This window comes from Perissodus microlepis, chromosome 20 (assembly GCF_051167445.1).
Source record: "Perissodus microlepis isolate ML-2025 ecotype Zambia chromosome 20, ASM5116744v1, whole genome shotgun sequence".
NCBI lineage: Eukaryota > Metazoa > Chordata > Actinopteri > Cichliformes > Cichlidae > Perissodus > Perissodus microlepis.
In genome coordinates, this window is record NC_140480.1 from 28,928,010 (window position 1) to 28,955,189 (window position 27,180).

At 38.6% G+C, this 27,180-nt stretch overlaps 3 protein-coding genes across 5 annotated transcripts; 1 reads left to right on the plus strand and 2 right to left on the minus strand.

Moving 5' to 3' along the window:
• Window positions 1–339: 339 nt before the first annotated feature.
• On the minus strand, window positions 340–2,787 carry LOC146364811 (uncharacterized). The gene is made up of 3 exons (XM_084915953.1): window positions 2,688–2,787; window positions 2,243–2,560; window positions 340–1,040 (listed from the first exon to the last, which is right to left on the minus strand). Exons 1-3 carry the CDS (start codon window positions 2,716–2,718, stop codon window positions 973–975), a joined length of 417 nt encoding a protein of 138 aa, XP_084772079.1. The 5' UTR covers window positions 2,719–2,787; the 3' UTR covers window positions 340–972.
• A 2,427-nt stretch (window positions 2,788–5,214) lies between these two features.
• Window positions 5,215–18,335, plus strand: ptpn22 (protein tyrosine phosphatase non-receptor type 22). 2 transcript variants are annotated; one of them, XM_084917284.1, is made up of 26 exons: window positions 5,215–5,514; window positions 6,733–6,841; window positions 7,243–7,319; window positions 7,703–7,798; window positions 7,983–8,021; window positions 8,188–8,259; window positions 9,247–9,306; window positions 9,449–9,591; window positions 11,297–11,363; window positions 11,464–11,541; window positions 11,721–11,807; window positions 12,225–12,729; window positions 12,810–12,896; window positions 12,993–13,067; window positions 13,271–13,342; window positions 13,473–13,621; window positions 15,599–15,626; window positions 15,792–15,872; window positions 16,007–16,075; window positions 16,191–16,324; window positions 16,459–16,486; window positions 16,942–17,028; window positions 17,264–17,367; window positions 17,461–17,491; window positions 17,576–17,656; window positions 17,738–18,335. In XM_084917284.1, the coding sequence occupies exons 1-26, from the start codon at window positions 5,413–5,415 to the stop codon at window positions 17,797–17,799; spliced, it is 2,523 nt and encodes an 840-aa protein (XP_084773410.1). In that variant the 5' UTR covers window positions 5,215–5,412; the 3' UTR covers window positions 17,800–18,335. The 2 variants fall into 2 exon arrangements, with proteins under 2 accessions (XP_084773410.1, XP_084773413.1); XM_084917287.1 differs by having other exon boundaries at window positions 16,966–17,028.
• A 103-nt stretch (window positions 18,336–18,438) lies between these two features.
• Window positions 18,439–27,038, minus strand: rsbn1 (round spermatid basic protein 1). 2 transcript variants are annotated; one of them, XM_084917289.1, is made up of 7 exons: window positions 26,455–27,038; window positions 25,431–26,089; window positions 22,742–22,879; window positions 21,650–21,792; window positions 21,392–21,559; window positions 21,169–21,277; window positions 18,439–21,053 (listed from the first exon to the last, which is right to left on the minus strand). In XM_084917289.1, exons 1-7 carry the CDS (start codon window positions 26,996–26,998, stop codon window positions 20,517–20,519), a joined length of 2,298 nt encoding a protein of 765 aa, XP_084773415.1. In that variant the 5' UTR covers window positions 26,999–27,038; the 3' UTR covers window positions 18,439–20,516. The 2 variants fall into 2 exon arrangements, with proteins under 2 accessions (XP_084773415.1, XP_084773414.1); XM_084917288.1 differs by having other exon boundaries at window positions 25,431–26,071; window positions 26,455–27,037.
• Window positions 27,039–27,180: the final 142 nt, after the last annotated feature.

Sequence of the window (27,180 nt, forward strand, 5' to 3'; positions counted from 1 at the left end):
TCCAACGCAGTAATATGTACCACAGTGGCAGTCCCGTCAATGATCTAGAAAAGAAAAGGGGAGTAGGGCAGGTTTTCAGACAGCATCTTATGGTGAAATTTCAACAAATTTAAATTCTCCTTTCAGCCTTTAGTGATTCTCCCATAGAGTAAAAAGTAGCATATTGACTAACCTGATGAAAAAAAAGCCTTGAGTGGTTTCATTCAGTTGTAAAGATTGATTTCTTGTGTTATCACTGATGTTCATAATAACTAGGCAGGAGGTCAGAGTTGTGGTTGGTGTTGTGACTGTGGTTGTGCTCATTCTGTCTGCACAGTCATAAATTGGTTGACCTGGTAATGAAAAGAAAAGATTACAATGATAGTGCTTTATAGACCTTGAGGATGAAGCTTTTACAGCATTGTAAAAACAAGAGAGAAGAAAACAGACGTTGTTGTTTAGAATATTTCATGGTAACTTTAAACTCTTTCTTTTATGTTTATTGTGTTTTTATGCTTAGAATATAATACTAATGACCTGATTTTTGTTAATAAAAAAATAGAATAACCCTAAGGAAAATTTGTACGTAAAGGGTTTGTACATACGGTCATATCTGTTATAACCTCTAGGAGTCACTGAAGTCAAAACTTACACATGATGCCTTTAATCCTTTCTTCCAAGCAATAGTTTACTATACTACACACACGCAGACATGCACGCATGCATGCACAAGTTGCATAAAAACAATTATTAAATGCCATTTTAATTTCATCATAAATTTATGGCTTTAAAGTGTCACAAATGCACAATTCAATTCAATTCAATTCAATTTTATTTATATAGCGCCAAATCACAACAAAAGTCGCCTCAAGGCGCTTCATAGATACAGAGAAAAACCCAACAATCATATGACCCCCTATGAGCAAGCACTTTGGCGACAGTGGGAAGGAAAAACTCCCTTTTAACAGGAAGAAACCTCCGGCAGAACCAGGCTCAGGGAGGGGCCGGGCCATCTGCTGCGACCGGTTGGGGTGATAGAAGGAAGACAGGTAAAAGACATGCTGTGGAAGAGAGACAGAGGTTAATAACAGATATGATTCAATGCAGAGAGGTCTATTAATACATAGTGAGTGAGAAAGGTGACTGGAAAGGAAAAACTCAATGCATCATGGGAATCCCCCGGCAGCCTACGTCTATTGCAGCATAACTAAGGGAGGATTCAGGGTCACCTGGTCCAGCCCTAACTATATGCTTTAGCAAAAAGGAAAGTTTTAAGCCTAATCTTAAAAGTAGAGATAGTGTCTGTCTCCCGAATCCAAACTGGAAGCTGGTTCCACAGAAGAGGGGCCTGAAAACTGAAGGCTCTGCCTCCCATTCTACTTTTAAATACTCTAGGAACAACAAGTAGGCCTGCAGAGCGAGAGCGAAGTGCTCTAATAGGGTGATATGGTACTACAAGGTCATTAAGATAAGATGGGGCCTGATTGTTTAAAACCTTGTATGTGAGGAGCAGGATTTTGAATTCAATTCTGGACTTAACAGGAAGCCAATGAAGGGAAGCCAAAACAGGAGAAATATGCTCTCTCTTTCTAGTCCCTGTCAGTACTCTTGCTGCAGCATTTTGGATTAGCTGAAGGCTTTTCAGTGAGTTTTTTGGACATCCTGATAATAATGAATTACAGTAGTCCAGCCTGGAAGTAATAAATGCATGAACTAGTTTTTCAGCGTCACTCTGAGACAGGATATTTCTAATTTTAGAGATGTTGCGCAAATGGAAGAAAGCAGTCTTACATATTTGTTTAATATGTAATAGTCTATTTTTGCCACTAATATATGAGAGTATGAATATTGTAATCTTTTCCATGGGACATTTATGAATGGTGTAAATCATCTACGCTACGCTAACTACGCTATTAAACTTAAACTAAATATTTTAAGTTTAAATTAATGTCTTAATGTTGAAAAAATCTCATTCTAAATTAAAAAACAAACAAACTAAATAAATTATCACTATGGGAACATAACCACATCCATGCTCAAACATTACAACAGAACACTTGCCATGTTTTAAAATTAAATATAATAATTTACTTGTTGTTTTAGTCATTGTATATTGTCAGTAAATATAAATGGTTGCTATAAAAATGCTGCATGCTTTACCTTTTTTGCAATTGTTCTAAAAGCATTTTGTTAATCAGTAAATCACTGTAAAGACAGTTCTCACATTTATATTTGCACAATGGAATATCACATTTTTTCTTACCCTGAATATTAACAACATAGATACAGCTGCTGTTTGCAGGCATCAGAACCTGCACAGAGATGAGCTCACTCTTCTCACTGCTTATGTCATTGCTGCCAATACAGAAATAACTACAGTCCTTTTGAACTGCGCCGCAGTGAAGATACAAGTCTGAAGCCTTATGAAGCAGGAAGTCCTTTCTGTCAATGTGCTGATACCAGGCATAACGAACACCAGTGCCCTTTGCACAACCACAGCGTAAGGTAACTGACTTCCCCCAACATGTTGGCCTGTCCACCAGAGAGCTCAGGGGCCAAAGTCGGGGCTTGGACACTGGAACTGGCACAAAAAAAGAAATGTCAGTCCAGTCAGCTTAACACCAAACAGAGGCTGCGATGCAGCATATTTCACTGTTATTGTAAAATAATGTTTATTTTCTAAGTTGCATAGCGTCTTTTATTCTTACCTTCAGTGATAATCACTTTGACTTGGGTCATGATGTCAGCATATATCTTATCAATCCCAACCCAGTACGCTCCAGCATCATCAAATCGGAGATTTGTGACTTTCACAAACAGCCCCCTTCTGTTTAAATCTATCACTTGGGACCTGTGTGTGTTTCGATTGTTTTCTGAGTCTGCCACAATCTCACAATTGCTTCTGGAGGGCCCTCTGCACCAATACTTTTTGCTGTACAGAAAATGATTTATGCCATACTTGCATTTAAGGATAAATTCACCTCCAACATGGGCTGTGATCTCTTTATCACATTCAAGCTGAAGACTTGCTGAAATACAAGGCAGACAGAAAGAAAATCCTTGTAGTCTGGAAAATCATAAAAATGTTATTCAGTTTTTAATTTGAACTAATATGAGTTTGCAGTTTACCTTCAAATTGTGATTGTCAGATAGCAAAAATGCTAGAATAATTGTCACTAAAAGCCCGAGAAAAAAAACAAGCAAAAAAACCACCTCATAAGTACGTGAGAGCTGGGGGTAGGTGTTGTCAAACATCCTGTCTGCATTTACAACACTTTTCTTTCATTTAAAAGTATGTAAAGTATATATATATATATATATATATATATATATATATATATATGTGTGTGTGTGTGTGTGTGTGTGTGTGTGTGTGTGTGTGTGTGTTTATGTTTCTATTCCACCTTTCACGAAAAATGTTTCCCAAAAAAAGTTAACGTGTTAATTGAATTTAAGGTTTAAAGAAAAAAAAAAAACATGTTAATTTAAACATGTTTTTCTTCGTAAATAAATATTTCAATAAGGAGTACATTCAAGAATTTTTATAGGCTTGTATGTTTTAATTATAATTTTAAATCTTAAAGAATTCCAGGATATGAAAGTGAAACGGCATTTTTTTTCACATACCAAAACATTTATGACGCATTTATATATGAAATAGTAAGTTTACTGTGACTGAAAAATATTGATATGAAATCAGAGTTTTTATTTATGATGCTAGAATAAGCCGTGATTTTACAGTTTAAAGTCACAAAGAACGGAATTGGAAAAAAATATTTACAAAAATAGAGCGTGGGAGAGAGAGGAAATAAACAATGATGATTAAGGTGCTGAAAGGATTTAGCTTAGTAAGTTCTTTGATAGAAGGTTTAAATTATAGCTCACTCACCTTGAAAAAGCAAAACGAGGTACAATATCTTCATACTGATGTCAGGTTTGGAATCAACTATAATCGACAATCAGGAAACTGTAGAGGTGGACTGTGGTGATCTTAGCTTCCTGTAGGTGCGTTGTGGGTTACGTAAATGCTTTTGCGTCTATGCTAGGCCTTGACCACGAGTGTAACATGCAGCAATACTAACTAGTGACACAGAAGTGAAAGAGTGGGAACCCTCCCCACATAAGAGCTGCACTTCACTTTATCTGGTAAGAAATTCCCATTTCTTTAATCTAGTTAATCATAGTTTATCGGACACTGATGCTGATTATTAAGGGCACCATGAAATACATTTGCACAGCAGATGCTTGATTCTTTATGACTGGAAAAAACGTGGCAAAAATCTTCCTTTAACCTTTTGTTATTCACTAGTCTGTCTTGGATGCTTTGATATTATCCAGTTATATTTTTCCGATATATACTGTAAACCGGTGACTAATGTAACATTCAGTGTCAGAATGTCTCCGTTAGTTTACTACAAAGCCACTAGATGTCACTATTCGACTGATGTGGCGCTCAGCACCTGCTAAATGTAGCAATGTCCTGTCAGAACTTCTTCATGATGCCACCCCGGACAAAAGCATTAGTTGAAGGTTGACTGACAAAAGAGGCAACATCCACGCCCGAGAGCACTTTGGTAAGTAATGCATTTTTTCATTTGTATTTTTTAAGCCATACTCTTTTCAACACTAAGCTTTTATGTATATTTAAGAAAGGGAAGTCTTTAACGGGTGAGTTATTGCCCGTGGTTCCTGAAAACATAGCTCCTCCCACTACTCTTTTTATGGACACATTGTGAATTTAAAAGTATTGTTGCTTAACCACTAAACAAATTGCATGAATTTGTGCTAGCTGAGATTCACAAGATTTTTTTTATCATCCTGTCTCACTTCAATTACAAAAATGTCTACTGTACAGTAAAGTGGGTACATGAAGACTTCCCAAAGCTCTGAGTGGATTACTGCTGAGCAACTAAGGGTGATTATCTTTGACACTTGCACTCCCTCTTTCTTCTGTCTTAGGCTATATCCCTACATGCGTTTCTCCTCCACTTGGCTTGTGTATTTAAAATATTGTGGCTAGACTGCCTGCACTACCCTCTAATTTTGATTAAGATCACCTGTTTTGACTGTTTATGTGCATAAATATATGTTTGTTTTCCCCTACCATCCCCTTTGCTACATATTTATGCAATAGAACACCCGGGTGACTTTAGGACCCTGTGAGAGAAACCCACAGGGGGCGCGGCAATATTTTTAATCTGACCACAGAACCTGTTAGCTTCCTCTTACATTCTGTAAGACAGTTTAGAAGTTCCCTTACACCAGTTCCTTCATGTGAGAGCTACAATACAGAAGTGCTCTGTAGCGGAGCAACGTAACAGCCTCAGTCCTGTCCCCAAGCTTAGCAAGCCTATCCATGACCTGTGGACAAGGACCTTTGTGCCATGAAATGCCTATGAAAACTGCCCTATCCCACACAGTGAAGATCCAGCTATGGACCAGCAGGTCAGGATTCTGAGAAGCTTCCTGGATGACCTGGAAAGACAGGAGGCTGCGGCTGAGGAGGCACCTAACGGCATTGCTGGGGAGTTTGTGGTGAGTTAACAGTAATGTTCCTCTTGTTTAAGTACAGCTAAAAATTCTCAACCCAGAAGACATGCTGTATTTCTCGATGGTTTTCACATTCACACGCTAAAAAAAAGTTGTATTTTTATATTGACAGTAAGCATGGCGAAACTGAAAGTTCTTAGTCTTCCCGATTTTTAGGTTTTTTACAAAAGACATCACACTGAGGGAAGTACCACACTGGTATTTTTCGGAGGGTTCCAACGCCATTTTCATTCTTCCTCTTTGTATTGATGCTTGTCACTAAAGGCTCAACAAGGAAGAAGTGTAAGCAAAAGTCCTGTAACACGACTGACGACTAGCAGCAACAACAACCACGCGCACACACACACACACACACACAGAGACAAACACACTCACGCAAACATACTAAATTGTGCCTGAGAAGTGTTAACCCCAGGGTGACATCATCTGTGGGCTGCTGCCATGGTGATGAGTGACATGGCGGTGCCTGAAGACAGCACTGTGTGCTTCACATGCTGCCCCTCTGCTGTCATACTGCTGCCACCCCAACCACTCCAGAGGAAAGAGTCCATTGCATCACTTCCTCTGAGGACAAAAAGCACTTTGTAGTGTTAGAGAAGTGCAGATGTATTTCCTTTAGCAGACTCTTTTAGATCTGCCTCAACTGGCCTCAGAACAAAAAGACCAATGTCTCAACAAGTCCTGCAAGCACAAACGTGAGTTTAACTTGAGAGTCCGAGCTTCCGCTTAGGTGATTTAGAATCGAGGTCCTCTCAGTTTGTCAGCCATCATGTCAGTTTGAACTCGAATGAGTCACAGATTCTTTGTCTGAGGCTGAATCACATAAAAACTGACCACATGTGACAATGTGCAATTGGTCACATGTAATTTGCTGGTTATATGCCCACTTTTTACTCACTCTCCTGTATCAGTTGCTAATGACCTTAAAGCATCTGCACTATGAAAAAAGAGCTTTTCCAGTAAATGCACAGAAAACACTACCATGAAACTCATATTACCCATCTGCTGTTTTGGCTAATTAAATAAAATTTAGATGCATTTACATGATACCCGTATCTCAATATAAGCTTGGAGGTTGTTTCAGTATGACACATTAGCAAAACGTGACAAAAATAGCTCTTTGGCATTTAGATGGCTTCCAGGAACTATGATGAAAAGTCTTTATGAATGCAACGCATTTACATTTCTTTTTGTGTTTTTCAGAGGTTGAAAAGTCAGTCAACAAAGTACCGAACGGACAAGACGTATCCTAGCAAAACAGCAGAAAAGCAGGAAAACATCAAGAAGAACCGATACAAGGACATTCTGCCCTGTAAGCTTGTTTAAATGTATAAAAATACAACAGTTTTACAGTTTACTGCATTAACACTGTAAAGGAATACTTCTATATTTGTTTTAAAGTATATTATTACCTATAGTGTTGTGCCAGTGACCAAAAAAACGATATAAACAGTATGTAATGCTCCATTTAGTTAATATTGCAAATTAAATTTGATCAACAGATCTACTTAAGTTTCTTATATTTATTTAAATTAGACAAGGTAGACTAGATCCACGGAAAAGCTTACAAACATTAACATATTTTATTATATTTTCATCTTTATTTTATTCTAATTCTGTTCATTTTTTTTGCCACAAGGTGAGAACGTAAAGCACACTCGGAATCTTTTTAGGTTTTCCAACATTCATAACTACATATTTTTCTTTTTGTAGTTGACCACACCAGAGTAAAGCTTACTCTTGTCACATCAAAAAATGACACAGACTACATCAACGCCAGTTTCCTCAAGGTAAAGAACAAGGTCCCTTTTAGCTTATATCCACTGATGGCTCAGCTTTTACACATTTAATTGACAAACGACATAAGTGCACTATTTAGGCTGCTTTAGCCTGGCCACAGTGGATTGGCCACTTTACAAACCAACTGTACCCCAGCTTCTCTTTTTTATGCTGTTCTAAGCTTTTTAACATTATCTGTGGTTGCACTGATCTCTGCTACATTCTGAGCCAGAGTCTTGCTGCTGCTCTCTCTGCCAATATCTGTGAGTGGAAGGCTAGGGAGGTATATGCTGCCAAATAGTTGCTGCATTAGAGATAACAGGTTTCTTTTGGCCACGGGGGTCCCGACTGAAATATGGTTTGTGCAAATGTAACTACTGTGTTTTGTGTGCAGGGAGTATCAAACTCCAGGGCTTACATTGCTACTCAGGGTCCTCTGCCCCACACAGTAGTGGACTTCTTGAGGATGCTTTGGGAATACAAGATAGAGGTAAGGTCTACACCACAAGGTGCATTTAAGATAGCACAACTTGCTTCATTTCTTCAGTTGAAAGTTAAATTAAGATTAAAAAAAAATGTGACTTTGGCCACAGTAGCTGAAATTCAGATCCCCATCCCAGTTCACATATCTTTTTAAAATGTTTTATTTTTTTTACACATCTTCATGATTCTAGGTTGTCGTGATGGCCTGTCGAGAGTTTGAGATGGGAAAGGTAAACTTCTCTCTGCTTTCCACTTTTTTTTCCCACCATACAGAATTTTCTCTATATTTGTTTATACACCAGCCCGGTGTCAGTTTGTTGACTATTATCATTTGATGTATTGTTTAAATTGAAAGTACTTTTGTTACACTTGTATGATTTTTTTTTGTTTATCTAGAAAAAGTGTGAGGTTTACTGGCCACAGAAACACGAGGAGCCGTTCGTTTGTGAGCCTTTTAAAGTTTACTGTGTGAGTACTTTTTGTTCTCTATTCATATTTTCAAGATGAATAGGTTAATGATCTGATGCAAAAACTTATACTGAATATATACTATACTATAGTATTTGCTATACTGAATTTTAGACACCTACATGTATATTTAACTACTTTAGAAAACAAAAACTGGCTGCTCAACATTGGATGTTCTCTAATCCACACAGGGTCAACATTATTCATACGGTCTCAAATACATACAACTAATATTTGGTTAATTGTCCCTTAGCAAGTCGCGCCTCACCCAGATTTGCTTTGCTTTTTGTAGCTTGGCATAACTCTGGTTGGATATTTGACCACTCTTCTTGACAGAGTTGGTAGAGTTGATTTAAATTGGTTGGTTTCTTAGCATAGCTTATAACCACACTCCACAAATTAGATATCATTAAATTTAAAAAAACCTCAGCTTTTGTCATTGTGGCCAAATGGCTTAACCTTTGTCTTGTCTGACCATAAAACTTCTAAGCCAAAGGCCTTTGGCTTGTTTATTTGGGCACCTGTAAATTTAATTTGAGATTTAAGGGGTCAATTTTAGAGCAGGGCTTTTTTCTTGGTGAGCAGCCTCTCAGTCCGTGGCGACGTAAAACTCAGTTCATTACAAATTTAAAAAAAACATTCCCATTTTGTGTAAATCTACAGGTCTCCATAGATTTTCACTGTACTTTCGCATTGTTCTGAGCATTGTTCAATCCAACCAGTGCTGTCAATCCAATTCTTTTTATGCTAAAGGATTTTTTGACTTTTTATGTATAAATTTGAGCATGTGTAGATTAGTGAAAATCCCAAATAAGCCCCAAATTACCATTCACACCCATGATGAATCTCTGTAAACTGACCAGTACTGTATGCCATGCACATACACTATACCTAATTATACTTTTTTTAAGTACGTTGTTTTACCATAATTTTGTAAGCAGCAAGATCAAGAATCTAGGTTAAAGAAAAACGTTGTTTTTTGTGCAGGACTCTGAAGAAAGCAAAGGAGACTATCTGACCAGGACCCTAAGGTTGACCTATCATAATGTAAGCACTGTTTATAGCCTGCCTAACTTTTGTGGTCGTATTTGACAGTTGGGTTTGAACCCAAAATATAACTATGAAGTTTAATGTGCTCTAAAAAGACGCTTGCATTTTAAATGTGTACAATACTTTGAATTTTTTTCAGAGTTCCCGAACCTTGAAACAGTTGCACTATGTCAACTGGCCAGATCACGGAGTACCGGACTCCATCCCTCCCATTCTGGACATGTTGCATGAGATGCGCTCTTATCAAGCCCATGATGACGTCCCTATTTGCATCCACTGCAGGTCAGGCATTTGAATAGAACTTGAACTTACTGCATGGCTGGAGTTAGGTGTTAAGGCAAAATATACATCCTGTTAACATATGAGTGAAGTGGATTGTCTTGCTCAAAAATGAGCTGCAAAGCTGATCTTTATTTTTTAATAGGTAATGCTTATATTGTTGGAAGCTCTGTTCATCGTTCTTAAGAAAAATGTTCTTGATGCTGTTTGGCGAAACCAGAAATGAATCAGAATGTACACGGCTTAACCTTTAAAGGAAAAGGTGCACCGGTCCAACTGAAAGGAGGCTTTTGTCACTGTTGGTTTCACATGCTTAAATTTCACATCCTGTCACTCAGGACAACTTGAATCAACAGCTTGGGGTCAATTTTTGTAGCGATTGATTTTCTAAATATAATGTAAATTAGATTGCGTTGGTTTTTAATGCAAAGAAATCAGAATATGGTGTTGGTCTTCTCTCAAGTATTTCAAAGTATTTCTTTTAACTGGATTCAAGAAATAATTCAATTGATTTCAACTAAAAATAAAACTACATGTGAAAAAAATATTCCAGGTAAATGAAAACGTGACTCTTTTATTCTTGTACGTTGTTTTTTGTTTTTGTTTTAAATAGTTTGAAAGTTCGCGTGCGATTTCTTTTAAAGTAAAGCATGAAGCCATTATAGAAATTGAGGTTGTTGTCACTCTTTTATTCTTTACTTATATTTCTCAACATCGCTTTGTTATCTTATCAGTACATGCACAAGCAGAAACTACCACACTATATGAAATGCCATCGCTCCTTTCTAACATGTTAAAGAAAAAAGGCAGATCAAAGGAGAACTGTGCTTTTGGTTGTGATCGAGTTTGTACTGCTTGTGGGCAACTTGTACAGGTCCCCAGCAATATGGCTTCGAGGTTAGACACTATTCTTTTAACAGGAAATGTTTGTAGGTGGTTGGCCAAAACCCCACTAGGTTGTAAAGTATATATGTAGACATTTCCCCCTAAAATTTTCCAGCACTTACACTCTGGCTAAAGCAAGAGCTTGTGACTCAGATAAGTCCAAATAGAAAACCTTGGGGCATGTGGGATTGCACCTGTGTGAGCTTGTCAGTTGTGTAGAAAATTTGTATCATTTTGTTTCCAGTTCTGCATCATACTTTCCCTCTGAGGAAACACAAACAAGTATAGATTTGTCACATACTGTTACTTTGTCACATACTGATTGTTTATTTTTTTTACATAAATACATATTATATTTTTTTTTATATGCTTATGCTTAACTAAACTGTTCAGAAACTATTAACATGTGAAACCATGACACTCCTCATGATGAGTCAGCCATGTACTGTTGAGTTTGTAGCAGATATAACCTAACCTACATATCATGAAGCCACCCCACATCTGTGACAGGTCACCACAACATGGTTGCTAAAACTATTATTAAAGTTTTATTTTTTTATTGCAGCAGTTTTTCATTGATTTTCTTGTCCTGAGAAAGAGCTTTGTACTTAATTCAGCTGACGAGGGGAGTCGTAAGCTGTGAATAGTTACAGACATTGCTGCAGTGGTTGTGGTTTAGCCATTAGATGTACCATCATACCTAAAGCCTTCTTTAGCTATGCTACATATATGTAGGGCAAGTATTGCATAGTTGAAGAAGCATACGGGCAGTTATACTGAAAATGTCTGAAAAATGTGACGTTTTTCTGTTGTGTATTTGCAGTGCTGGCTGTGGTAGAACAGGAGCCTTGTGTGTCATTGATTATACTTGGAACCTCCTAAAGAAACAGGTTAGCTATTCTTCTCTGCCTTGCTGTACATTTTGTATGACAGATGCGTTTAACTGTAAAATTGCCAACCTTTCCATTACTTTTGTGTGCTCGTTTATAGATGATCACTTCAGATTTCAGCATCTACAATTTAGTTCAAAGCATGAGAACCCAGAGACCATCTTTAGTTCAAACCAAGGTACCTGATGTTTTTTTAATATAATGCAGACCATCACATCTAACAAGTCTTCCAATCAACAGAAACAAATTTCAAGCAATTTATATAACAGTAATGCCAGTTAATGTCCGTTTTGTTTCGTGAATCGTGCCCCAAAGTTATGCTACCTAACAGAACAAATTCTTGTTGTTTAATCTCAGGAACAATATGACCTTGTCTACAGAACCATCAAGTTACTATTTCAGAGATATTTGCAGTCTGTAGATGAACAGACTTTCCAAAACGAGGTAAGTAACCAGAGATTATTATTGTTAGTGAGCTTAGACAGAGACTAGCTGGAAGCAGAGACGACACGGTTTTCGGTTGTGTGTTTCATCAACGCATACCGAAAAGCACAGCCATCTGAATCTGTAAAACAGAAACAGTAGATGTGGCAGGCTTTCTTGTGGTTTCAGCAACATTAAAATAGAATCTAGTCACATGATCAAAGCGGAAAATCATCAAACTGGCAGATTCGAAAATTAACTAAGAAGGCAGTGACACCTCTGTGCTCTGTTGAAACTTTTGCTGTACACTTCTTTTATTTACTGTTAAACAAAATATTAAACGGAGCTGAGAACATTCATATTTTACAAGCATACTGAATTTACATGCAAATTATAATCAATAATCTATTCTTGATGCAACTCATTCTCCTCTTAAAGGTCTCTGAGATCTTTATCCCAGGTGAGGAGTCTGGTTTTCTGCCACAATTTCAGTATCTGCTTGACGAGGAACGGGCCTTCCTACCACAGTACAACAGTCCTTTGGCTTCTTCAGAAAACCTACTTTTCTTGAACGCCAAGGACATGCACACAGACCAGCAACAATGGCCTCTGTTCCAGACCTCTCCTGAGTCAACTCCCCAGGACCTGAATGAAGGACCCTGGATGGTGCATGCAAATCAGAGAATTCCTTCAGCAGAAGAATTGATTGCAGAGAGTGATAGTGTACCGTCACTGATCCGTCAGCCCTCACCAGATATAGCAGCAGCCATTTGTTCAATGGTGGAGGACCCCTACTTTGCCACAGGTTTGAGTTCTCCATCATCAGATGGGGGACTCACGGGTGCTGCTGAGGAGACCACAGAATGGACATTTAGCCCTCTTTTCAGTGCACCCTCATTATTTTTGAATGACCACACTCTGGAGGCCAACTCACCTGCTTCAGGTCAGTGCTAGTGCCTGTGCATGTGTTAGTTTCAAGATGAGCAACACTGACAATAGCAGCTGATTCTTCTGTTTTTGCAGACACCGGTGAAGTCTGTACTTCTGGAGAAGACCCTCCTCCACTACCTGAACGAACCCCAGAATCCTACATGCTGGCTGTGGATACAGGTTAGGGCTCATAGTGAACATACATCTGGAATATGAGCTGTTAGCTTAAGGGATGCTTACTTAAATTATGCAACATGTTGCAATTTTGTCTTTCAGAGGTATCTGACCCTTTTGAAAGGTTATTAGTTATTCCACACGATGCTGCTGCTGATGCACTTACAGAAATTAGTGGTAAGAACACGTAACTGGAAAATAAAATGAGACTATTAAGTATGTAGATGTCTGCAACATATTACACACAGTTTCCAATGCATCAACCGTCTACTGATCACTTGCAATAAGATCTTATTTGATCAAAATCCTTCATATTGCAATCATGTTATTCAGCAAGTGCACTATTATTGATACACTATGATACTTTTCCTTACTTCCAGGCAGTCCCCCCTCACCTGCACCCCCACTTCCAGAAAGAACCCCTGAATCTTTTGAGCTGGCTATTGATCAGGGTAACTACATAATTCCAGAAATCTCAATGATGAAACAGTAATTTAAAAAAAAATTAAAAAGCTTTTTCAGGTATTTCAGTATTCATAAAAAGACAATTGATTAATGAAATTGCTTATTTTGACTTTTCAGCTCCCGTGGAGCAGAAATTAGAGGTCATACCAGCAGTCGCACCAGTGGTGAACCTGAATGTAATAGGAATGTCTTCAGAATGGTTTGGCAACTTAAATCTTGGAGCCACTACGTTTCAGAATGAGAGGAAATCTTTTGAGAGGAGTAAGGTAAGAAAGAATTCTCTAGACAGAATTCCTGCAAAATGTGTCAGTAATGCTGAGAAATAGAAAAAGAAAGAATCAACAGTCCACTAAATATATAATCAATCTACCGGTTACTTAAGCAGCTTTCCTGTATTAGTCATCGTGATCTATAAACAAAACATGTTGCAGGAGGTTATCTCGCTTATCTCTAGTGTTGCGCTGCAGCAAATTAAGGGACTGGTCGTTCTAACCAAACCAGAGACTTATAGACATTGTCAAATTTTTGTATTATTCGAAATACATGCAGAGCTTAAAATAAACAATAGCTCTTACTCTTGACGGCGGTTATTCTCAGTCACCAGACTGATAACTGGTTTTTGGGTTTCTCGCTGACGAGGCTTTGCAGCTTCAACAAACACAGTCGTAAAAGGTTGGGACACTGTGTAAAGTACAAATAAGAACAGAATGCAATGGTCTGCAAAACTCAGAATCACATAATTTATTCACAGTAGAAAACAGAAAACAAATCAAGACAAACATTTGAAGAAAAATACTGGCTCATTTTGAATTTGATTGCAGCAACATGTCTCAAAAATGTTGGGATGGGGTTGTATGCACCTTTCAGCCATGATGGTGCCTTTGCAGACGTGCAAACTGCCGATTACATAGGCAATAATGCACCCCTGTACCATCAGAGACACAGGCTTTTGAACCGAGTGCTGATAACAAGCGACGTGGTCCCACTGCTCTTTAGTTCAGAGGACACGGCATCTATGCTCTCCAGAAAGAATTTCAAATTTACAAACAGTTTTCCACATTGCCTTTTAAATGAGCTTTGGTTTAAAAGGATGGTGGCCTTTCTAGATCATGTGTGCATGTTATTCTTTGCATGATAGAGTTTTAACAAGTATTTGTGCATGGTGTGGTAAACTGTGTTCACAGACTATGATTTTTGTGTTCCTAAGTCCATGCAGCGATTTCCGTGACAAAACCATTCATGTTTTCAATGCAGTGCCACCCGAGGGCATCCAGTGTTGATTTTCAGCCTTGTCCCTTGCACGCTCTTGATGATGAAATATTTATACAATTTTACACTGAGCAACATTCTGAATGTGCTTGTAGATACAGTTGTTTGCAGATTGGCGAGCCTCTTGCCATCTTTCATTCTGCCTCTAAAAGATACTCCTTTTTCCTCCAAGTCATGGTACTGACTGTTGCTAAGATCACTTAGCAACAGTGATGACTTATTTGTACAATTTTCTACTGTGTTCTTTTTAGTACCTCTTGTTTTCCCTGCCTTTTGTTGCTGGTTACCAGTTTATTTATACATGTTGCTACAATCAAATTCAAAATGAGCTAATAGTTTTTCCCAAAGTGGGACGGTTTCTCAGTTTAAACATTTAAAATGTTTTCTGTGTTCTGTTGCAAATAAAATATGACTACATGAGATTTACTTAATCTTAATTTCTGTTTTCATTTACTGCTTTTCTGGAATCGGGTCTGGAATCAGTTTGTATGTGTTATTCATTTTACTCATTTACAGTAGTTATTAGTAATTATGTGCGTCCCAGAACATGTGGATGCAATGTCACACCCAGAAATGTCACAATGACACACGTCAAGGTTTGTGATAACTCACGTTGTTGATTCACTACCGTTTTCAAAACCATTTCCCTTACAAAACAATAGCGGTAACTGTTTAGATGTAGTAAGAATAAATGCCTTGCTGAGTATTATCCCTGTTGTGTTTGTACATGGTTAGTGGTTGTGTAGTTTCCCTTTTTCTTCCTTTTAGTTCTGCGAACAAACTTTTGCTTGCAAGGGGTGAAGGAGGAGTTAAAAAAATATTTAAAAGGTCATTATAATTAAAGTAGTCATTTAGCGACACACTTGATGTTAGATTTCATGATCTAAAATAAAACTGAAATTAATGTATACTGTTTTGGAAATATTTCTGAGATGTAGATATAGATAACTGTGGGATACTTTTCTTTCTTGTAGAGTCTAAAAGTGAAAATGACCTTCACAGGTAAGATTTTATTTATTATTAACAGCGTAATAAACTATACCTATGTAAAATTCTACAACGATAAAAAAAAAGAAATTTTACATTTTCATAAATTCTCACAATTAGCAGGATATTTCTACATGTGCTTTGCGATGATTTATATAGCATTGCTTTTTTGTACTGTAGGACCAGTAAATCCTGACCTTTCTTCAAACTGTACTTACTCTCCGTCTGTGGAGCCGCTATCTCCCCCACAGCCTGCCAAAGGTACGATCTAGCTTTGATGTTTGCCTTCAAGTCTTGTTTTAGAATAAAACACTTGCATGCAAAACAGTGAATGAGGTAACTGTTACCTAATAAGAAATGTAAAAATTTACGGTTGGTTGTATTTCATTGTGCAGCCGAGCGCAGTCTGACACCTCCCCTTCCAGAGAGAACTCGACAATCCTTCATCCTCGCCACGGAAGAAAGTGAGTAGACCATCACCTGCTTATAGCAGCGATAGCTACAGCTGTGTATTTGAACAGCAGTACTCGATGTCTGTGCGTTTTTTTTTTTTTTATTGGTTTTTTTTTGTTTGTTTAGTTCATGAGCCAACCGCCATTTGCCCACAACCGTTAGAAATAGCGCACCCCTCAACAAGGGTGGGTATATCATCTGAGTGGGATGGCACTTCTCAGCCCAAGAATTTCCACGATGCTGTCATGAGCAGGAGCAAGGTAATGGTGGTAAAATAGCTCCAAGGCAATAGAACACGCTGTTCTAAATAAGACAGCAAACAGGCAAAACAGTGATTAAAATGATAAGTTCCATAAGACATTTAACATTTTTGCTTTTAAACACTTCCCCACAGAGTGTTCGACCTAAAAGTTCAAGACAAGGTAGGTTGTTCAGTTCAATGATTGATGATACCCCCCTCTTTAGATGTGAGATTAAGTGATTTTCCATTGAAAGGGTATAAATAGCAATATTTGATCATAATCATAAGCTTTTTGTGGTTTCTAGTGAGCAGTGGAGGTGTGGCTTTTGCATATACACAGAGCTCTTATTAAGACTGTTTCAAAGTAGGGAACGGAAACTATAGACTATAACAAGTTTGGATTTTAATCGGTTTAGTCCAGTGACCAAACTGATTTACTTACTGTTACATAAAAAATACTGTTGGATGATTTTAAATGGTGTCAAAAGTTTGTTTGTTGCTTTGAAAATGTTGGAGTACTTATTTTCACCACTGGGAAGCATGATATGATAAAACAACTGATGAAAGCTTGACTTTTAAATTGCTACTTGTTTTATTCATGATTAATCTAAATGCTTCTTTATGTGCTGGGTGTAGTTTATCATTGTGTTTCCACTGCAGAGCCCCCAACTGTAGTTCAGCCGATCGCTCCACCTACTGTGTTTGTAGCTGAAGGAGGAAGTGGTGAGTTGGTTCAGGCATTAAACAAAATACACAGTAGCCTCTCTCACACACACACTGTTATTAGAAGACCTGTGTATATGTCTTGCATGGAAATCTGTCAGTCAAGTGCTTTGCTATAACACTTCACAACATAGGGATTATTCTTGATGTGAAAAGCAGATCGCGTTAGAGGTCGCGCTTGGCGAAATTTCAAACACAAATTATTTCATTTTCTTTCTGTTTCTGTGTTAATCAGCTCAAGCGGAACACTGTGATGTGAACCGCAGAGCCTCCCTGAACAACGAGAAATCAGAAAACAAATCAGACAAAAACAGCGAAAAGGCCATGAGTAGAACAAAGGTAAACGTAAGCTATACAAGTACATAGTTGCACGTTTCAGGGATATTTGAAAGGATATCGGCTCTAATTTGTGTTTCTGTTTCCTTTGCCTAGAGTCTAAGATTTTTTAAACACAAACAAAGATGTAAGTATGCTAAGATAAAACTTTGATATGGTCCTGATATCAGAAAGCTTAAACTAATAGATCTGTAAATTCTCATATCCTTAGCAAAAACTGCCCCTCCACTGCCTCCTACTCAACCTGGAGCGTCATCTCAACCATGCAGTGTTTTTTCAGTGTTCAAGTTTGGTAGGCCTACATATACTGTAACCAATCATATGTATTTCAGTATCACATAATACATTATAACATCATTTTTATCACCTGCAGGATTTGGAAACCGTTTTGGAAAGCCGAAAGGCCCCAGGAAATATCCTGACACTTGGGTCTGACTTCTCTGGAAACATAAAAAGTAGAAGTGTTTTTTATGATGGTCACAGTGACACATTGCATTGCTAGAAGATTCGTCTCATTGCCTCAGGACTAAGTGGCGATCAAACAAGCACCAGCACTAGAGCACCCCCAACAGGAGAGTCTTGTTACCTGCTCTGAATATGTTACGTACGATTTATGAACAAAAATGGATTTTAATTAAAAAAAAACAGTAGCTTTAAAAGAAAAACATGGACAGCCACTAAGATGAATGACTTGAAAGTTCAAACTCAGGAATGCTAGTCATTAGAATAACTTGTGTGCAGAAGTAAGCAGTGAGAAGTTTTAACACTTCTTGCATTAAAGCTCAAAGCAATGCTGTCAAATCTGGAAATATATTTTGATATGTGCCTTTATGCTTTCAGCATAACATGAAACGGGTATGCTACTTTGTGTTCATTACTTGACTTTTTCTGTGAAATAGAGCTCGTTACTCAATGTCTGTTTGCCATATTTGACATGACCACCTGCAGTTTTTAAATGTTTTAAAAACTACTAACACCACCTTAAAAGACATGTCCAGTTAATGGAGAATTGAATATGCATATTTAATATGCATATGTTGCAACTGTAAAGCTTAACTATATTACATACACTGGTTACACACAAATTATTTATTAAAAAATATTGACAGTATGCATTCTAATTGTGTTTTTCCACCCTCTTGTTTAACAAGACTAGATCACATTACAAACAACAGAAATCCATGTTTCTGGCACACAGAGCATCGCAACATGAAATGACAAAAGCCTGATATGACAGGGCTGTGATGGGGTGTTTTTTTTCTACATCGATTTATTAAGTTAAGACCACGTGAAAGCCACATTTCTGACAAAAAAAAGAAGTAATTTTTCTCCTAGTTTGGGATATGAAAGGCCTAATCTTCTATAAAACAATGATGCTATTATTATTTGCTTTTGGATATCATGCAAATGTAAAAGGATCATGTGAGCAACATTTTTTTTTAAAATAACAAAAACATAGTACACTATGGCTGTTTAGCCTCTCCCCATTTTACCATCCTACTCAACAAATAAACCTTGCAGGTTTAAATGAGGCTTACTACATACAGTACAAGGCACTAAGATGTAGTCAGTGGTATAGCAAAGGCAGCAAAACACCATCACTTCCTTCACACAGGAACAAAATTTAGAACACAACAGAATGAAGGTTTTTCAAAGACTTGGTCGTACTCTAAAACGTGATCAAAGCTACGACGCTATATGCCTATTAGCCACAGCATTAAAAAAAAAAAAGTGAGTAAAAAAGTGCTCAGGAGTGGCTGAACAGATTAAAATGCCCAAGGCATCGACTGGGCCTCAAAACTCGAGAATATAATTGTTCATTTGTGAGATGCAATACATCCCCAGAGACCACAGACACAGACCCTTTGGGATTGCTGACAGTGCTGTGCCAGGAGCTGCATACTATGAGGCAAGTAGTTCTAATGTTGTGACAGATAGCAGTATTTTTGGACCAACCCTGTGCAGGCGGGGGGCGGGGCTTACACTTTCTGACGCCACATAGTTTCAACCACGTCAAACTCACTACAAAGTGCCTTCTTCAGCATAATGACATTATCAGCTAACAATAAGAGTGTGAATGGAATTTTAATTAAACTGAGACTGAAAGACAGCTGCAACATATTCCCAGCAATAACAATATAATATTTACATTCCAAATTCTGAATACAAACTCCACACATGAAGAAAAGAGTCAAATTGTTATTGCTAAGCGCAATAGATGTGATTCCTTAGTCACTTAGAAGTGCTTTTACAATTAGGTCATAATCTTAAATACTCATCACTGGTTATAAACCTGTGTTTATATGTTAAGCTCGATATTAAGAAAATAAATAAATATCAAAAAACTGTATTAACAGTAAGAAAAAGGCCCTGTATAAAATGGTATTTAAATAAAGAACTGCCCAAACTTCAACTTATGAAGCAGACGAGTAAGATTTAAGTGCTTGTAATATATTGTATGTTGCTTAGTTTAAAGGAAATTATACTCAAGTTTAAAAGATGGCATTTGAAAATAATAAAAGTAATAGCTAATTATTACTTCCATAGGCATGATGAATGTAAAAAGTCCAATTCTTCCCAAGCTTTTAAATCAAATAAGAAAGGCCTGGCAGCACTTTGACAACTCAGTCTATCAATGAGAAGCCACAGTATTCTTAAGGTAACATTAGTCACTTTGCATCGGTCACTGAAACTAATAAAAAAAAATTATCAGTATCATGCTTCTATGCTTACATTTTTTAAGCTTCTAAATCGATCCACAAGCATTTTGAGACTTCAATTCTTCCATGATATGGAAGCTAAACCAGCTAAACATTCAACATATATTAAAACATGTGCATGTGACAAATTATGTCAAAAAAAATAATAGTTTCTGTACATCATACACAGCTTCTGAATAAAACAGTGAAGCGTTACAGTGAATGTGAGAGCAATATAAAATAAGAAATTGTATTATACAATCCCATTAAATTATGTAATTGGACTTACGGGAAAAAATGTGACTACATCATAAACAACATTTGAAGATTAAAAACAAAAGCATGAACAATAAGTTAAGTCTAAAAGCTTCCTGATTGACAAAAATGTCAGTCCAAGTCCAAAATTCCTTTACAGGGGAAATATAGGTTGTGGGGGTAGATGGGGGCATAAGGTCATTCAGGGAAGTCTGCAGTGTGGCCATGAGCTTTCGGAAGGCTGGGCTCTTTTGAAGCTGTACATCCAGGGCGGACTGGTGCTAAGAAATGGTGGGGATCCTTGTATGTTGTTGGGAGGTGAGCAGATTTAGCAGGCTGTGGAGGGGCTGGCTGAGTTTCCTGGGAAGGTGTTGCTGGCCTCTGGAACTCGGGTTCTTCAGTTTTAGCCACCCCACCCTGGATGTTGTCTCCCTGTGGTCTTGCACAGGGGGTTATGGAGGCATCGGGCCTGGCAGGGGAGGAAAACGACACTCGACCAGAGGTGGGGCTGAGATCGTTGGGTTGCTGCTCCTCCTTTGCGGTCACGTCTTCTGAATGGTACTCTTTGAGGCGGATGTGCCAGGCAAGGCTGCAGACTGCAGACACTGTCTTGAATTGGTGGATGACGTTCCTTGGGATAAAGTAAATGTCATCGTCACACAGCTGGGCGCGGATATAGCGAATGCCTTCCCTCCTCAGCTGGTTGAGCTTTGCATCATCCACCCATTGAACACACTGCACAAAGAACGAAGACACATAGCGGTTTTATTTTAAAGCAAACAAAACCCCCCCGCTATAATATATAAAAAAAATAAACAAAAACACATTGCTATAAAGCCGCACGTCTCACCTGAGCTACTGGAGGTTCGTACAGATCCAGCTGCAGCCTCTGGACAACTTCATTGAAGTCCCCAGCATCAAAACACACTACATCTTTGGTTATACGTGGTCGGTTATTCCTGTAAGAGATTTTATAAAAGAAACAAAGTATATCGAAAAGTTACTTTCCCACTTCACATATCATGATGCATGAGGTGCTGCTATCGCATCATCTTTATTTAAGAGATACTCACCCTTCTCCAAAATGCACTGCTTTCAGTACACCGACAGCAGCAGTGCTCTGCCAGTCAAAACTCTGTCCAATATGATCAGCATGGGCCTTAGTCCGGTCTTCAAAGAGAACCTCCCTGGGTTCACTGGTTCTCGGTAGGTAGTGCAGATTTTTTACCTTATTCATGGACCTGAAGAAACACACAAGAACAAGAAAACCAGAGGTTACATCACGAGTACTTTGCCTATATACACTGACAAACCCACAGATGAACTTGTACCTGCGCCGTTTGAAAGGAGACTTAGGCATGTCAGCAGTGGGCACCATCTGTTCACCTGGTCGGACCCACATGATCGGCCCATCATCACTCTGAGAGCGACAGTCCAGTTTTAGGCTAGAGAGGGTTCCCCATGGGAGGGTCATCTGTGATGATATACACAGACACAAACATTAAGAAACATCAAGGCATCAAGTTTACCTTGATATGCATCATATTACAGCCTATTAAGCATATGCAATTTGCTGATGAGCCCTGTATATGCTGGGTAATGCTGGAGGATGGGGGTAACAATAAAAGTTGTAACCAGTAGGAATGTGTTAGCACTACATTGATCATAGAGTGTTGGTACTTCTTAACATTCCTGACAGCAACATACTGTATTCAACATCTTCAAGTCTACGGCCCAGAACGTAAGTACTGCAACAAGTTTTTGCTTCCTGTACTTTAGGCTTCGAGCATATTCAATTTGAAATAATCATTGGAAAGTCAGGTTCAGTTTTAGAATCATTTTAAATACACAGTCCCTACCATTTAGGATTTTATAAATAAGGCCAAATGAAAAAATTTGCCATTTTTCATATGCAATATTTTGCTTTTTGCAGGCAATAATTTGCTGAAGTCTTCAGAACTATATTTGTATTTTCTGTGCTCCATTAAGCTTTCACTAGAGCCACCGTCAGTTATTGTTTGTTATGCAACACAATGCAAGTTGTTCTCAATTTATTTGGATGAATAATGGCACACATAAGGCTCTAGTATACCTCTGGATTCATCCGATTTCTTATGTTAGCATTAAAATAATCACTTAGTGCTAATGTTGAGTGACCTAATGTTTACTGGTTAGGGCACATACAGCATGAGAAGGGTCCAACTGCAGCCTTAAAGAACCAAGTAGCTAGTTTCACAGTACTTTACAACCTACTGCTTACTCTAACTTTATGGAACAGAGTGCTGCAGCAATGTATGCATACTCTTGTCCCACTTCTTTAGCATATGGTACACAAAACAAAATTGTTACAAAACCTAAGTGCGGTGTGAGCCATAGGCAGACTACAAACTTCCATCTATTAGGACTCTAATATTTCCCCTGACCTTGAGAAATGGTGACTCTTCCAGCATGTCCAGGAAATCTGGGAAGTAATCTCCAACTTCCTCGTCAACAGCTCCAACCAAGCTGATCTGCCTCATGGGTCCTGCTCGGTAAGTCCCTGAACAGTAAGTCCGATTCACCTAGGACAGCAGAAATTTTAAATATATTTCAGGGTGTGTGCTACAGTCTAACTTACTGTCTTTGTATACTGCATTTAGACACAAAACAAATGACTGTTAAATGTCAAAGCCTGAAGAAGAATGGGCACTCTCATATCACAGATTAATGATTGCGACGAAGCTTCAGCGACACTTTATGGCTAACAGATTCGATTTACTCAGTCACACATCACCTGGTAGCATATTCAAAGGAGGGGGAAATCCATACACAAGTCACTCTAATGGATTTCTGGCCCGTGTGTGTCTAGTCGAGACACTACAGACCGTAATCTGTGAGTCACACCTTTATTTGTAGAAGCACATAAATGCATAGAAAATATACTAGACTACAGTCATTGTAGCAAAATGATCAAACGCTTCATGAATCACAGACGTGATCAGCAACATAAACACTGCTGTTTTATGTAATGACCTAGTAAAATTCTGTAGTAAGTAAAAACAACAACAACAAAAACATTTTGTGCATTTATGCAGTGGTGAGACGACTCCATGCATAAACTGCTGAGCTCTGTATCCTTTTCAGCGTCACACGTTTGCAGATGTACTTACACAGTTTCATTTTTCTGCAGTTTTTCCAAACGAATCAATTTGCAGTAGGGCTGGGTATCGTCACTGATTTCTAGAATTCAATTCCGATTCACAAGGTCCCGAACTGATTCGATTCGAGTCGGGGCAATTTTGCCTCAGACAGTCTGAAATATTATAATTCTGATCACTTATCAGTACATATCAATATTTTTATATCTATAAAAAGAAAGTTGACACTTGTGAGACTTTATCAAAGGTGTAAGCATCACAGCAGATTCCTTTGTGTCAAAGTAACTGAGTATAAAACACAGGAAAAACATGAAGGCGGTTTCCTGGTCTGAGTTTTTATAGCAGATGACCTTAAAAATATTGTGCAGTCAAAAATGAAGTGAAGCAGAGCAAAGTTACAGAGGTTTGATTAGAGGCACAGCTAAGCATTTTACAATTTTGCATAATTTTAAAAAGTTTACATTTGTTCAGTATTGAACGGCAGAAATGAGGCTTTCTTGTCGGAAGTAAGTAAAACAACCCAAAACAAAACTAAAAAAAACAGCGGCCGACACCATAGACAGGTGGGTAATAAGTAAGCGAATAATGCAAAAAACAGATTTTTAGATGGGAAACTATTCCTGAGAGAAAGAGAGAGAGAGAGCTCATGAAGTGTGATTTTATCGTGGTGGAAGCAAAACAGCAAAAGTAAGAGGAAATTCGTGACGATGTTTATGTAAAGCATAGTTTGGGTCTGCTTTTGCTGCTGGTTCAGTCAATATTGTTTGGAGAGAGATAAAACCTGCAGCTTCAGAATCAGCGCAAAAAGGACGTAAACACAAAGCGCCCGCCGATGCTTCAAAATCAGTGAGCTGTCGGCTTTCAGCCCCGACGGCGTGTCCGTGCCGTCGGGTGAGAAAGGAGACATCTCACTGATTGGGATGCGTTGGGTCCGCGTTTTGTGTTTACGTCTTTGTACAGAATCCGTTACCTGCTCTCATTTACCGTTTTAGCTGTTTGGTGGTTGTAGAAAGTTTGTGAGGTTTAACTTGAGATTCTGGCGTTTTGGGCAAAATACATTTATATTTAAAAATCGATTCAGGATTTTAATGAATTGATATCACATTAATCAAGCCAGAATCGATTTTAATCGATAAATCGATCATCAAAACCCACCCCTATTTGCAACGTCATGAAACAACTGTGACTGTAAGTGCCCTCTGAGAACAAACGCACCCAGCCACCAGCAGTTTTTCAACTTAATGAGAATATACATTAAACGCAGACAGCTACTGAGAGGCAAATATTTTTGTACCTCATTTAAGATCGTGGCTTTTTTAAGACTTGCTCTGACTCACAACAATATTGATTTTATCTAAAATTTGTTTTCCGTTTTAGTGTATCGCATCTCACCAGAAAAAGTATCTGCACCTGATGTATAAACACTGGTGGAGTGGGGGAACTCATTGCCATCATGGGCGATGCTATCCATTTCCACTATCTACAACTTAAAAACACTCAGCAGTCTGATAGTTTTCGTTCATGACACATAATCTCAGCTGTAACCTGATTTACTCCATTTATGTTTTTGCATCTCTGACACAAAAATGTTCTTAAAAAAAAAGAAAAAAAGAACCCAAAACCCAACATATTCTGCAAGTTTAAATTTGCTCTTCCCAAAACTACCCCCTCTATAAATCCACTTATGCTCTGATATTATAGCACAAGAAGTTTTGTACTTTACACTAAAACATCTATTAAAAGCAATATATATTTAACATTTAGTTAGTTCCATTCATAATGGAAATGACTCTTTTCAGCCTTTTTTAAAAAATAAAATAAAATATTTTAAACACAAATTCATGCTGATCAGCATCTAACCACTCTGCTCACCCCAAGCAGTGTCCTGTACTCTATTTGTTTATGGAAGTCACGAGGGATTCTGTTTACATTTTTTGTATTATGGTCAAGAGAACCCTTTGCCCTTTTCACATACCTGAGACTGAAAGTTGGCAATAGTGGTAGTCTCAATGTCTTTCTTGCCCATTATCTCCATTTTGACCGGCGTGTTGGGGAAGTTGAAGGCAAAGTAGTCCAAGAAGTCCGGTAGGTATGCAGCTGCATTGTGTACTACTGACAAGGCATATGAGGCTGCACCTTTAGGCTTTTCGGCAAAAGCCAGCTTCAGAAATTCTTGGGCAAAGCACTCCATCTCAGCCGGACTAAGACAGGCCAACTCGTCAGCATAGGCGTGCAAGATAGACCCCCCACCATTGGGTTGCCTTTCCTCGTGTATGAAGCGTCCATATCGTGTTCCTGTCTGGAGACAGGAGCTGCGGATGTAGTGGTCCTGGTGGGAAAAGAAGGGGGCGTGAACCTGTTTGAGAGCATGGAGGTGGGCCGGGTAGTCGACAGCATCTCTGCCGGGATGGTGACTGCTTTCATGCTTAATGCTGCCAGGCAGAGAAGGATCTTTTCCAACCCCTGAGCATACAGTCTGAACGGCTTTGTTGTGCATGTGTCGAACCTTCTTGACACCATGCTCATCCTCATGATTCTTCTTCTTCTTCTTCTTTTTCTTAAGGAGATATTCTTCTAGTGTTAAAGACTTGCCATTCTCATTGTGAGGCCTTGGCTCTACAAGTAAATGAGCAGCTAAAAGTTAGAAAAGAAGGATGTGCATAAAAAAGCTGTGTTTTGCTCTGTTCTTTAGTCAACCCATAATGCAGCAGACTAGCAATGATGATTAAAGGGAGGTTCGGGGACATATTTTCTGTAAGTTTTACGTATTCATTGCTTCTTTTTTTCTTATTTACTATCAAAGGATATACACTGGGTCAGTTGTATATCTACTCCATAAACTGCACTACTTAACAGCAAACATTACAAATTGTTGTAATCAAAAGACTCACACTACATGCCATTACTTGTCATTCAGATCCCCCCAACATCCATCTTAAAATGCCAACAGTCTTTAAACGAAAGTAAATAAATAAATAAATGAAAACAGCAAAGCTCACCCTTCTTTTTCTTCAGTTCGGCGTGTTTCACATTTGCTTCTTCATTTTCCTTCTTCAGCTTTAGTTTCAGGTCCTTATCCCTGGGCTTTTCTTTGAATTCCTGGGGCTTGGCCTTGACCACTTTGAGAGGCGTGAAAGTGAAGAGCGCAGGTGGCTGTGAAGGCACCGTTTGCTTCTTCTGTAGCTGCTCCGGCACCTTTCGCGGCTGAGGCGGAGGAAAAATTGGCTTCTTCGTGCCGTTGGTGAGGCTGTGATTGTGATGGTGGCTGTGCAGGACATGCTTGTCCGTGCTGAAGTTGTGGGGCTTGGGATTTTGCTGCAGCTGATGCGGCTGATGGATCCGGTGCTCGGCATGTTTGTGATTATGATGGTGGTGATGGAGCTTCACTTTTTTCGCTTCTTTTTCAGACCTCTCCCGTTTGTCGGCCAACGGTGACAAGTCCCTTTTCTTTTTCTTCTTCTTCTCTTTCATGAATCGCTCCAGACGATCCCTTACCATTTTGTCTTCTACTTTGGCACGGAGCAAGTCGACCTGAGCTGCCATCTTTGCACGTACAGTAGTCAACAATTTAAAGGACTCTGGGTTCCTACTGCGCAGGTCCCCGACAATATGTAGTCCTCTTGCCGTTAATTTGTAGTTCCCTTCGCTGATTTGAGTCCATTGCGCACGCGCAACGCATTGATCTGTAGGTAATGTAGTTTAAAGACGGCGCATGGCTGCATGGG